Genomic DNA, 14,993 nt, shown 5'->3' on the forward strand with positions numbered 1-14,993 from the left:
GTCACAGCTAAATATCTCAGTGATATACTTAAAATTTCTAAGACATTGTAAACATCAGTGTTTCATTTGGTATATTTTCTTGCCAATGTCACTTCTTGTGTACACGGCTTAATGAATATTACTATAAATGTGCAATACCGCCCAGTTCTTAGATTTTGGACAGTATCATTCATATACATGCGGAAATGCGCAGATGAAATAAATGATCACATGCGCAAGGTGTGTGTACATGTGTTACAGACTGAGATCAAAAGTTGAGTGTATTCTCAAACGTCTATTTTTAGTGTTCCGAACGGTGTATTGTAAAAATTGCGGGTTGCGTGAACGTTCGCTTTATCGTTTGAATTGGTGTTAAGGAAAACATTGCTCTGTTTTGCAGTTTTGTACATGTTAAGTTTTGAACACTAACCCTGCAAAGCTATGAAAAAAACACATTCGGAAATGCAATGTACAATATGTGAATGCAGACTGTTATCACAGGTCAATACTGTATGAAAGACCCTGTTGTGTGGGGACGACATTCCAGCGATTCTGACGTCGTTGTTAAAAACGGACCTAATATAACATCTGCAACTAAGTATAGGTGAGTACACTGAAATGAGATTCACAATAATGACCACGTGACAAAGAACTGAACAAGATTAGATTTAGTTTGGACATTTAAAGATTGATTCGATCAACCAATACAGTTACCTCAACACCAATGGTGGTTTTCTACCACAACTATAGCAATAGACAACGTAAATAAGTAAAGAGAACACCGTGTCTTTATTGGACTCTATACACATGCTACAGTCCTACCTTGGGATAGCCTGTTCACGGAGATTTCACTACATTCCGTTCATGATAAGCTCTCATATTAGTAGCCATATGTCAGACGCCAGTGTGTCCACAGCACAAACACAGATATTGAGGAGATACTATCTCCACTCAGAGAGGTCGGAGTTTGATAAATAAAACATCATTTCGTTTAATTTTTAAAGTTCATTTTCACTGTCAAATTATTTTTGAACAGATATGAGGAAAAATACGAAAACACCCCTTGAAAATGCGATTTATTCAACTGTGCGTGGAGCTAAAAAGTGGCCATTTCCGCATGCCTTATGTATGTCGCAATTCAGAGGGACAGGGTCACCCAACCCGATCTCAAGGCATTTTTTTTAATGACCACTTGTTTGAAAGGTCTTTGATGAAGATTCATAGCCTCGCCCTGTTGATTCTCTGCTGTTATCCACCGTTACTAGGGGTTATGAAACAATTTAAAACTTTCAAGTCGATTTTGGACCAGAAACGCCAGAAATTTCTGATAAATGAGTTGAAATTTAGTGGGTTTTTTTTTTTATCGAATTATGCTTTTGTTACTGATTTTGATCGAGCGAGTCCTCTGTGTTTACGAGTTTAGTTTTCCCAGCGAACCAGAGCAGCGAACTGTCTTTGTCTTTGCGGATGTAAGTCCGCGTGTGTGTGTGGGCGTCGAGCCAGGCCAAGCTTGACGTAATCAAAATGGCCGCCGCAGAACTCAACGACGCTCGTAGAACTTATGGATGGCCTGAAAGTGGTTTAAAGTGATGAATATATTCCTTTTCGTGATGATAATGAGCAGAAATATTTTCTATGTGAAAAACAGATAACCTTGTCTACAAATGTCATTTTCTTATTTAAATCATATAACAAAGTTGGGAAAAACTTAATTGTTCACAATTTGGAAGTCATGGCAGAAAAAAATTCGCAAATGTAATCATGCTTTGCAAATCTGTATCTTCAAAAGTTCTTGGCCGATTTTAGTCATCCAAATGTAATTTTTCATCTTTCAATGAGATCTATCCAACAACTACAGGTTTGATAAGCAAAAGACACTTTTAAAAAATACCGCCAATGATGTTGTAGCACAACTGTACAGTTTTTAAAAATGTTTAGACATTGAGGGTTGTTTGGATTCACCTTCTATTAGATTCAACATGCCTGACATGGCTACTGATATCCTCCAAGGACATGAGAGCTTGAATGCCAGTAAGTGCCGTAAACAGGCTAACATTGTGAATACTGTTCTAAATACAAACTAAATAGTAATTGACAGTACTAATTTTTGTCATGTATCTTCACCAAACAAAAAATATTTAAGTACAGACAAATCTTGAAGACGAAACTTTTCCAATGTCAAATCAGACATTGAAGTTTGGGGTCAACGTAAATATGAAAATGTCCAGTAGAAACCAAGTTGAATTAACATGAAACATTGCATCACAGCTTACAAATACACAGAATCAAACGTGGTATTTTGCTGTAATATATAAGTACATGACAAAGATTACATTTACCAGACAGTTTGTTTGCAGGGACCAAGAATCGTGTTACGAACAAAGTAATAAATATAAAAATATAACAAAATATGTATATTGTCTACCTCAATGGAAATACGATAACTCATGTACGCTTATATATATAACCACACAGAGACAGACACAGACAGACAGACAGACAGACACAAATATATATAGTTAAGAATCCCTACCCACATATACATGCACAAATAATGGAAGCTATAGAACATTGTTCATGTGTTTGTTGTCTTTTCTTTTATTGAAGCACACTTTATTTGTTTATTTATTTATTTGTTGGTTGGTTCATGTTTTGTTTTGTTTTTGTTTTTGTCTTTGTTTTTATTAGTTTGTAACTCAGTTCCTGGGATCCCTGTGGTTTGATGAAACATCTTCCATTTATTTAATTATGAATAAGAGTGTACATAAAATGTCCATAACTCTAAACTTAATATCTCTCTCTCTCTCTCACACACAGGAATTAGAACACCGATCATGAAAATTTGGAAACTCCGCTACATATTTGTACTTCTCATCATGGTGGTATTGATATGTCTGTGGTTATCATACACATCAAATGTGACTGTGTTGACATCAAAGGCAACAAACTTGATTTATTTTGGTCGAAGACAAAGACCAATGCCTTTGCTAAGCAAAGACATACTGATTTGTTCTGATATTATACAAGGACAACCATATTCAGAAGATCTCATTAATATGTCTATACAGTTACTTCATGATAAGGCAATACCAGACGGAATGTTTGTATCATTAATAAGTAACTGTTCTGACTTCCTTCAAACAAGAGGATATACTTATAAACCTGTCACACAAGAAGAAATTGACTTTCCTCTAGCTTTTAGTATATTAATGTACAAATCTGTCCATCAAGTGGAACAGTTGTTGAGAACCATATACAGACCTCATAATATATATTGTATTCATGTCGATAAGAAAGCTACATCTGAACTACATACAGCCATGAAGGCGATAACTAGTTGCTTTGATAATGTATTCATAGCTTCACATCTCACTAACGTTGTCTGGGCATCCATTAGCATTGTAAATGCAGAGAGATACTGTCAGCAAGATTTACTGGCCAAGAGCAAGAAATGGAAATATTTGATAAATCTGACTGGACAGGAGTTCCCTTTAAAGACTAATTTGGAGATTGTACAAATTTTGAAACAGCTCCAGGGACAGAATGATATTATGACGTCAGAAAAAATTAACCCGGAGAGGATACAACATAAATTTTATGAAATTAATGGTAGAATGCAGAACACATCGATGAAGAAAACCGATCCCTTGCCTTATAATATAACAATTCACAAAGGAGAATTACACTGCGCTCTCACACGACCATTTGTTGAATTCTTACAAGAAAGTGAGATTGCCAAAGAATTCCTTGTGTGGATAAATGACACGTACGTACCAGACGAATCGTATTATCAGAGTTTAGCTTCACTTCCACAAGCTCCCGGAGGACCCGGATTAAGACAATCTTTGTCCATAATCTCAAGAGCCAAAGTGTGGTACAAACGTAAATACTGCAAAGGAGAATTAGTTCACAGCAATTGTGTCTTTTCTTGGAGAGACCTTCCATGGATCGTTAAAAGACCAAATTTGTTTCTCAACAAACTCAAAGTGGATTATGACCCCTTAGTACTTCATTGTTTAGAAGAATTGATATACAACCGAACATTTAGTCCAATTCAGTTGAATTTAAACTTTTATCGTGAATTTTCAAAGTCTAAATTCTTGCATAGATATGAAGACAATGGGGAATGGTTACAGACTAGTATTAAATGAAACATTAATCTTGATTTTGAGTTAAGATACAAGTCCAGGGTACAAGCATTTAATGGGGATATGTCTTCTACAAAGCCTTGTTTGACCAAATATCATGTTTATTGACCTAAAGTGCATATCTCTGATGTGATCATTTTCATTTGAACAATTTTTCATCTCCATACCCTCAGTAATATTCTCACCAAATATTGAGTCAGTCAGTCTGGCGGTTTTTGACATTAAGTTGTTTACATGTACACACACATACACACACACACACAGACACATATATTTCAGCATGCCTATCACACTACTGAACCTCATCAGTTGTGCTAATGAGAGAGCATCCTGTTGAGAGTGTACATACGTATCATACGAGATCAACATCTAGGAATGATTTGTACATACCTAAACATTCTACACAGATTGTTAAGAAAAGTTTTGTTTTTAATGGAGTTAAAATCTGGAATAGTTTCCCGAAGGACCTTAGAACATCTACTAGTTTGAATTCTTTTAAAATGAAATGTAAATCTCACTTTTTATATCAAATGTAATTGTTTTGTTGTGCTACCCTCGTGTGTCAGTCATTATTATTATTATTATTTTATTTTACCTACTTCTTAATTTGTCATCATTTATTTTTCTGTATATGTAGTGTAAATAGTGAAAATTTCCCTTACTCGACATTGTGTTAGAAGAGCCTTTAGCTCAACAATTTATCGAGTTTACAAGAGATAACAAAATGACTTTAATTCAAGTAATGTATTAGGTCAGTTAGCAAAAACCCCAGGTCATTGTGACACATGCCAATTTCATGGCACAAATAGTGCAGGGGAATGTGGCAGATTTTTGGGTTTTGTGTGAAATACACGTTAATTTTTGCCAACATATCTCATTGTGTTCCCATCATGTGAGCAATCAAAAAATATATGATGGCAATTTTTATTTCAATATTTTACTAATTTTGGCATCAATTTCGTAAGTTGATGTAAAATCACAGTTTTTCAGTATACTGATGGCAAATTAAAATATGTGAGCTCTATGATTGCTTTATATCTGTATAAATGTATTTCTGGGCATCCTGTAGACTATAAACTTTTGTAGACTGTTGTATAATTTTACATTTTAATCATAATATATGATAAATTCTTGCTTCCTTATTTGCATATCATTTGCATATTATGTATGATACTTCCGGTTTATTTGATTGTCTGTACTGATGTTGCTGATCGCTATTTTTTCAAGGATTACACCAACCATGAATTATTTCAGTTACTATAAATACCATGGTTGGTTTATGTTTTAATTCACTTGTTTGTCCACACATTGATTGTGCTTCCCCTCTGTGGTCTCCACATACGAGTAGGGATATTGTATTATTGGGAAACATGCAGCGTCGGTTCACCAGGATGATTCCGCAGTTTGATGACTTGATGAATTATGAGGACAGGTTACGCATATTGAAACTGACAACTTTAGAAACCAGACAGATCAGAGCTGATTTGCTGGAAGTGTTTAAACTTTGCCATGGACATACTCTCGTTGATCCAGTTGTGTTTTTCAACGTATCTACTTCGACAACAAGAGGACACAGATTGAAATTATTTAAGGACAGATCTAGATTGGATATACCTAAATATTTTTTTTTCACTCAATGTGTTGTATACATTCGGAACATTTTACCAGAAAGGGATATTGCTACTACTACATCAATTAATCATTTATGATTCATCATTTTAAGGAGAGTTGTCAAATTCAAAAAAGTCGATAGATTTTTCTTATACTTTGCATACTTAAACATTGATATCTGAATATGTAAAAAATGCAGAGAATACTATGTCACCACCTTTGTTTTCAGGATAATGACCGTTTCTTGTATGTACATATATATGGTCAAAATAAGTAGATTTTAATACAACATGATTTTTGACACTTAAAATCCCCAGAACCCAGAACTTAAAGATTATCCTTGTTTAAATTCTAGAATTGAAATGGTCACCCCCCCCCCCCACCCCATCTAAATTTTGACATTTTCAAGAGAAATATCTTATGAAATTTTGTTGAATTTTGACAAAAATTGAAATGTGCTTGTTTAACTTTGCACATATGTATAATGTACCGATGCCCCTTCATAATTATACCACAAAAATCATTTATTGTGCTAACTTGAAAATGCCATTAAAAAATGTGACTCCAATCCCCTCAAAATTTCAACATTTTGGCTAAAAATCACATTGCTATGGGCATGGCCTTGTTGCTAGGCATATTTGCATATTTAAATGTTTTGAATTTTTTTTTAACTGACTAACCAAAAATGTTATCTTTGCCAAATATGCTGGCATTTGGCTGCAAATGCCATGTCCATGGAAGTTGACTATAATCATGGATTCACAGGTTTTCAATGTCAAACCAGAATACGGTTTTGGGAACAAAATTTATTTTTAGCCCAGACTCATTTTGAAGATAAAAATTGCCAACTTGTGGTCCTATAATGAACATAACCCTCCGTGTTTCATAAAATTTACATGCATTTCACACCAAAAACCATTTGCCCCTGTCCTAGATACTGTAGTTCAATATTTACTTTATTTTGTGACCTTCATGATACTTTAACGGACTGGACGCCATGTTTAATTGTCATAATATTCAGATTACGAATTAGTAAGTTGAAATGTTGGGCTAGGTGTTGGACGAACACTTTAACATGACACGCATTTGCCAACTTAGTAACCATCAATTATTACAAATGTATCAGAGATTACTTCCACTGGTGCACATTATTGCATACCTGCATGCAAATGAGAACAAAATAGTTTGCTACACATGAAATCGCGTGATCGTGCTGCATGATTTTTATTGAAATTTGCCGTTTCAGATAAACATATGTAATAATAACAGAACCCCATGCCACATGTGTCACAGTGTGGTTATCTGCACTCATGTGTGCAGTGTTTTCTGCTGCGCTTTCATGAGCAAAGCACAGGCGCAGAGAACACTGCAAGCACTCATGCAAATACCCCGAGTATGCCACACTTGCACTCACGTGTCACGGGTTTCTGTTGTATTATGCTTGCATTCCTTTAACAAAAGACTGGTAAATATGCCATCTAGTTGACACCGTAATCATATAATAAACACAAACAACTTCAACATTAGAGTGATATACTTATCTTTAATTACAATATGCAGATTAACATTTGCATATCGACATATTATTGGTGGACGGTAAATGAACTCAGCCAATTAAATTACTCTATTAAATTCAACGTGTTTCCTAAACAAACCACAGAACTGTGAGTGTCCATAATACTTTCTCCCCTCTCATCACATCCAAACACAGAAAGAGACCTTAAACACAATCCAAAAATTTGATATAGAAGATAATCTTGAGTTTTCTTTAAATATATACAGATCACTCCTGGAAAGTCTTTTTTTTTTCCAGTTTACAAAACGATTACTTTGTTACCTATCTACTCTCATTTATTCATTCTTTGGTCTAACTCAAGATAAAGTCAGACCTGTCTAAGAGTGTCTAACCTTTCTTTAAGTCATACACCCTCTTTTTTAAATTTGTATAAGTTCAAAATATAAGTACAGGAAAGCATGCTGGGAATGCATAAAACTACGTTATTAGATGCTTTCTGTTTCATTATTTTCATTGACATTCCTCCTGAGATAAAATGCGAGTGAAATTGCTTTACACCAACAAATATCTGTCCTAAAACATTAGTGAAAATTACATTTGAAAAAAAATTCAAGCTAACTATTGCTTGCATTGGATTTAAGTGTCTCCATAAAGTATGACATCACAGACAAAAGGTAATTATTCGGAAAAGTCATCCTGCAATATACGAGACAATTTATCACGGCAAAAGAAAAGAATATGTTGATGTTTGTCTGACAGGAGGAAACAGTCATGTCTTACATACTGGTTTTGCATACCAATGTCGTACAGAAGTGTTGAACACTGTAAGTGCAATTAAAGTGCACCACTAATTGACTATTTTACTTGGAATGTACATTACTACATATTATTAGATTATATTGATAATCTCACCTCAATCTGGACGGAACTACACAGAAGCAGAAAATTGCAGCAAGTACCCCTTTAATGCATATTTTATGGAATATATAGAAGCTCAAATTTATGGAAAGTACCCCTTTAATGCATAACACTTGATGTAAGTACATAGAGGCTTGAAATATGGACAGTACACTGGCGCTGAAAATGTGGAATGTACCCCCTTAATACACATTGTGTGAACCTACATAAATACAAAGATGGTGGACAGCACACCTTTAATACATATTTGAGGGGTCTATGTATTAGCTAAAAATGCTGTAAAGTACCCTTTCATGCATATTTTATGGAATACATGTTCATAGAAGCTCAAATTTGTGGAAAGTACCCCTTTAATACATAAGACTTGATGTACATTTGTAAGTACATAGAGGCTTGAAATATGGACAGTGCCTCTTTAATACACAACACATGATGGAATTACACTGACGCTGAAAAATGTGGAATGTACCCCCTTAATACACATTTTGTGAACCTCCATAAAAGCCAAAGATGGTGGACAGCACACCTTTAATACATATTTGAGGGGTCTCTGTATAAGCTAAAACACTGTAAAGTACCCTTTAATGCATATTTTATGGAATACATGTTCACAGAAGCTCAAATTTATGGAAAGTACCCCTTCAATGCATAACACTTGATGTAAGTACATTGAGGCTTGAAATATGGACAGTGCCTCTTTAATACACAAGACATGATTGACATGAAAATTGTGAAAAGTACCCTTAATACACATTTACAGACAACATAGAAGATTAAGACTGTGGACAAAACCCCCTTACTATGTAATATTATGAGGTTATGTTCAAATATTGTAGTTATCATATCAGGACGCTACTTAACACTCATCTGCATGAACAACCCTAAGAAGGAAAGCATTTAAGTTGATATGCTTAGATTCTAGGCTAGGACGGTAGCACTACATTAAACATTAAAAATGTATTTTATAAGTACAAATGTGGAGGGAATATTTTGAAACTGTTCGCACTTATTTATGAAACTACTGTTTCTTGTAAGAATTGAAATTTTTTTTTTGAAAAGTTGCAAATGATAAGGAAGATTAATTCATTTCTGAGCAATAACTGTCGGACGGAAATTATGTTATCACTAGAAGAACATGAAATGTGCCTCAGAAATACAATGTTAAAATTTGTGTTACTTTGCTCAAGAAACTTCAACCCATTCTCATTTAAAATCAAGAAAAATAATCAGTTATTTTAGAAACCAATATGGCCGCCAAATCCAATATGGCCACCAAATAACTCCATGGGAAAATACAAGATTGATGATTTCCTTGAACACAAAATGGTGAACCAATAAATTTTCATTATTTCAAAAGGATCAGAGGTAAGCTTTCATACAGATGTGAAGATATAGTGATAGACCTTTACAGTGACGTGCGCCCTCTAGTGGGAAGAAATAGTATATTTATCATAGTAGACCTTTACAGTGAACTACACCATTCAGTGGGAAGCATAGGCATATCATGATATACGTTTATAGAGAACTGCAACCTCTAGAGGGAAGACGTATATCATAAGAGACATTTGCAAGGAAGTGCACCCTCTACTGGGAAGAACAAGATATATATTGCAATAGGAATGTATAGCAATACATAAATTTAGATGTTTCAAGTAAACAAATCCCCCTAATACACGTAGGTTATAACTTGGGGGGGGGGGGGGGATGAAAACAAACATGTGAAGACTGCCCCCTAGCAATGACTGCAGCATTGAAATATATGGATGGAATGAAATAATAATGTCCTTTATAGTGAACTATGCTGGTGTAGTACTGATATTAATGGCAAAATCACAAATAGGCAAAAAGCTTTATAAAGCAAAATAAGCTCTCTAGGGATGAAATACCAGTGTTACTGATGAAAAGAACACTAATTTATCAAATTTATATACAGTATTCCCTCAAGCAAAAATTTACAACAGTGATATTAATGCGAGAAGTCAAATAGACCTTTAAAGTAAAGAGCGCCCTCTATCTAAGAATAAAAGTTGATATTATTGCATGAAAAATGAAATTAATTTTAAAGTTAAACAGCACCTGCTAGCATTGAATTACAGTAGTGATAATGCATGGAATGTGAAACAGACCTTTAGTGTAAACAGCGCCCTCTATCAAAGAATTACAGTAGTGATATTATTGCATGAAAAGTGAAAGACCTCTATCAGGAAATTATAATAGTTATATCAATGTATGGAAAGACAAATAGACCTTTAAAGTAAAGTGCGCCCTCTATTCATGAATGGATTACAGGAGTTATAATGGATACCCAACACAGTGTGGTAGATTTAGGCTTTTTACAAAAATGTTATGATAGTTTGAAGAACAGGAGATGCATTCAAAGAAATTTCTAATCATTTTTTCTGTGAAATAAATTTGTATAACTGACAAAGACCATTACATGGAAGCCTTACATGGACAAAGACAGAACCATTGAATACATTTAAATTGATATTTTTTCACGTCAAATCATGTGATGGTTGCATGGTAAAGTGAAAGACCTTTAAACAGCGCCCTCTATCAGAAAATGTGATGTTGCAGTATGAAGTTTCGACAGGAAGATGCGGTTGTGATGTACACACTACGAATATAATGGAAATAGTTGACAGATACTATCTCGGAGGAAAATCAAATAGAGTGCTCAGAAATGTGTTGTCTCGGAAGAACTGCTGGGCATTAGTGGGAAGCATGATTTTAAACATCTGTACAACAAATAGCTAATATATGTAAAACCAATCACATGAGTTCACTACACTTAACCCTGCTGAACAACCAATCGTAGGTAATATACTATGCTCCAACCAATCAAATCGTGTATATTAGACTAACCCCTGCTGATTAACCAATCAGCAGTTATGTTCAATGAAATGGCACTGGGCAACCTAAACTAATCCTGCTGAGCAACCAATCATACGCGTAATATTAGATGCTCCTACCAATCAAATCGTGTATACTAGACTAACCCCTGCTGATCGACCAATCATCAGCAACTTTATGTGTAACCATTGGCACTAAGTAAACTAAACTAACCTCTGCTTCTTGTAATCAATGCATTTATATTTAAATTCTGACAAAATTTTGAGATACATTTAAATAGACATGGAAAATGTCAAATATGACGGCATAAAAAAAAAATCAGTCTTTTGATGTAAATCATGTCCAGTCTGAAACTATATTCCTTTACTTTGGTAAAGTTTGTACATGTGGCACATAATGTTGCCCAAAAATATTTACGTAAAATTGGATTTTTTTGTGCAACAGCCACAAAAATTGTTGCTATGTTCAAGAAAACAGACTTACTATTTGAAGTGAAATGTTCAGTTCTATACCCTAATTACCAAGGAAATAAATGTTTTAAGATACGAACAAACATAGTCCCTCACGTTTTTTGACAAGCTTTCTATCAAAAGTTTTGTTCACCCAAAGTATCACAACTATCAAGATGCAAAATGTTTCACATAAATGGCGCCCTCTTGTGATAGCTGAACAAAACATGATCTTGCCAGAGGGTGGCATTTGTATGATGGAAAGTATATAGCGCCCTCTGGTGGTAGTAATTCAAGACTGTCTTTCTGGAGGTTGTCATTATGTAGAGATTAATATAGTGTCCACAGGTGACAGTGGAAGACTCCATTATAAATGGGTGCCATGGATGTTTTTTCATTGTTGATAAATAGTGCTGTCTGTTCTGACTTCAGCAGCCATGAAAGAGCACTATTTATTAGCACACTGGTGATATTTCAACACAACCACTAAAGGGCACTATTTTTTGGTGGGGCTATTAATAGCGCCCTCATAGTTGACATATCAGTCACTAGAGTGCGCTATATGTCAGATCATTACCTCTTTTAGTACCAAGCACTTTTAAGCCAAATTACTTGCTTTTTTGGGAACTATATAAGGAGAACTTAAACTACAGTATTCAATTTAACTTTTGTTCCAAACACAACTTGAAAATTTTAACTGAAATTTTCGACTGCACACTTCAGTCTTTGTTATCATTAAACAGAGATGGAGGGCGATATAAACTTCCAGAGACACCTATGACCCCTTATTAGGCTCACCTGTCCATAAGGTCATGTGTACTGAATAGTTTGTCAATCTGTTGACAAAGACTGAAGTGTGCAGTCTAAAATTTCAGGTAAAATTTTCAAGTTTGTGTTCAGAACAAAAGTTAAATTGAATACTATGGTTTACCAACACAGATGAATTTCCTTTGGAAAAGAACTTAAATCGATTTTCCAATAAAATCATACTGAAATATGAACTCTTACTCCAAATCTGTTGGAAAATGACTTTCCAATCTTTCAATTATTTCTTTCAATTTCATTCCCAGAACTTACAATAAATTCATAATAAATTTTGGTTTCTATATGGAAAAAATTTCTCTACTATTTAGTCAGAATCAAAATAATTATTTGAATAATTAGGGAAAAAAATTATAATATTTTCATGATTTTTTGAAAATTAAATTCCAATTACAGTGTATACCAAAATTATACAACTTTTTAGCTGTAATTAAAACAGAATATAAATACTATATTTCGGCAAAGTGTTTGGTAACTAAATAAGGATAAGGAATCACTCTGTAACTAGGTATTTTGTTGATTGGGTATAAAATTTGAGACCAATTAGTAAGCCTTCCTAGCAATCACCTAAACACCAAACTACTTAATGAAGGAACTATTTACTACTCTGGAAGTTGAGGTCTCGGTTTCCTATTACACTGGTAATCACGGCTTCAGTTGACTAAGATAGACACAAACTAAAACTATTGTCACAACATGTTGATACAACATTGATAAGCTATTGAATGGATGTTGGTTTAATTATAGTCTCTGTAGGGAGGCTTCTCTGAAAGCTAGTTCCATAAATGTGCAGTGTACTATTTTGGGACTTCCAATGTTTACACTATGTTGATCACAAGGTGATTAGAATCACACAACAGAGGAGCCGCTATTACCCACTTGTGTAATCTGCCACATTGAAGAACAATAGATTTAGTTTGCATCTACCTTTTGACTCTGATATTCAAGGCTTTGGTTTACCACACAAATGGGTGATAGCACTGCCTCTGTTGTGCAGATATAATCACCCTGTGATCAAGATAGTGTAAACACTGGAAGTCTTCAAAAATATACTCTGCAAGATCACGGATGCCATCAGACATGCCACCCTACTGCGAGTATGATTAAACTAACGTCCATTCAATAGCTTATATCAATGGGTTGCCATAGTAGTTTCAGTTTGTGTCTATCTTAGTAACCGAGACCTCGGTTGCCACAGTAGTACTAGAATTTCCAAATGAGTGCATCCCTTGGATTATTATAAACAGAACTCCCACACTTGCGATAAAAGCAGAAAAGAATGTATGAAAAAAATACACATCTCATAAAGAAAACACGTAGTCTACAAGAGGAAAACAAATTATGGCAGTTAAAAAACAACATTCAGACAGAGAGAGAACACTTTCGTTGAATATCCGAACACACTTCAGCAAAAAACAAAACGAAAAGAAAACACATTATAATTTCTGTACATATGTAAGTAAAACATTACAGCAGTCACAGCGAAACATGACTAGGTGCCTGATATTGGTTTGTACTTTGGTCTACAAACACTAATTTTCAATAGTACAAATCAAGTCTTAAAATAAATCTCATATGTTTTTACCCTAAATCTACTACCGTATTCACCAACTTACCCTCTGAATGATCAAAATGGAATAATATATCATGTACGCACGTGTTTTAGCTGAGAATACGATGTTTATCCACATCACATTTTTTACACACTGACCATTTGTTAACATAATGTGCAGCCGTGCTCATTTGCATATTGTGATGTCATTTTGTTGGTCATTTACATATTGATGTCATTTTGTTGACATGTTCTTTGCATATTGATGATCTCATCTTGTTAGCGTGGTTATTTGCATATTGGTGAAGTCATTTGTTGACATGGTCATTTCAAGTGTATTTTGGTGATGCCATATTTTTGATGTAGTAATTTGCATATTGGTGATGTCATTTTGTTGACATTTTCATTTGCATTTTGGTGATGTCATATTTTTGATGTGGTAATTTGCATCTTTTTCTTGACATGGTATTTGCATATGAGTGACGTTGCTGCCAACCAAAACTATTAACATGACAAATATTGCCTCAGCTAGCTAACACAAACCTTTCCATTGGACCAAGCAAAACTGGGGTTGTTTCAACTTGTTAAAAATATTGTACGAGTTTCTGGGTTGAGCTTACAGTTTTGTGACTATACCAATATTATGACATTTACAATAAGGGTAGTCCCAGTAGTAACAATGTTACACAATGTGATACAATGTATCAATGACCTGATGACTTTCTTTTTGTTGATGGTGGTTTAGTAGTGCCTGATGAGTATTTCGGAGATGAGGGTTTACTTCCACCGCTTGTCTTACTTGGAGCCTTCCCGGCTGGTGAGTTTTGTCCCACTGATGTGGCAGTTGCACGGGGTCTTGCGGGTTTTGTCGGGCTTGTTGCTGCAGCTGAAGAAGACCTTGCCTTGTGAGGACCATTCGTGGCCTGTATGGATAAAGAAATGATTGATATCACCAACAAATGAAATATTCCATCATTTTAGACGTGTTTCAACTGACATAGAGGGCAGTATACACACCAAGAAATACAGTCTAGAAACTATAACGTGTTGGCTAATTTTCTACAATCTCTCTCTCTCTACCGTATAGTCAAATGGATTTCTTTAGCACAACATTTTGTTCTTACCATTGATAGCATTAGTTTAAT

The 14,993-nt window shown here is 34.6% G+C and overlaps 2 protein-coding genes across 4 annotated transcripts in view; one reads left to right on the top strand and one right to left on the bottom strand.

Moving 5' to 3' along the window:
* The first annotated feature begins 247 nt into the window (after positions 1-247).
* Positions 248-5,255, top strand: LOC144452926 (beta-1,3-galactosyl-O-glycosyl-glycoprotein beta-1,6-N-acetylglucosaminyltransferase-like). The gene is made up of 2 exons (XM_078144137.1): positions 248-583; positions 2,797-5,255. The coding sequence occupies exon 2, from the start codon at positions 2,814-2,816 to the stop codon at positions 4,128-4,130; it is 1,317 nt and encodes a 438-aa protein (XP_078000263.1). The 5' UTR covers positions 248-583; positions 2,797-2,813; the 3' UTR covers positions 4,131-5,255.
* A 7,880-nt stretch (positions 5,256-13,135) lies between these two features.
* LOC144452849 (serine/threonine-protein kinase 33-like) overlaps positions 13,136-14,993 on the bottom strand; it is a 63,660-nt gene continuing 61,802 nt past the window's right edge. For all 3 annotated transcript variants that reach the window (XM_078144031.1, XM_078144033.1, XM_078144032.1), the window contains exon 12: positions 13,136-14,771. In XM_078144031.1, coding sequence (XP_078000157.1) covers positions 14,553-14,771 — 219 coding nt within the window. In that variant the 3' untranslated portion in view covers positions 13,136-14,552. The remainder of the gene's footprint in view (positions 14,772-14,993) is intronic.

Source organism: Glandiceps talaboti, chromosome 23, assembly GCF_964340395.1.
Source record: "Glandiceps talaboti chromosome 23, keGlaTala1.1, whole genome shotgun sequence".
Classification (NCBI taxonomy): Eukaryota; Metazoa; Hemichordata; class Enteropneusta; family Spengelidae; genus Glandiceps; species Glandiceps talaboti.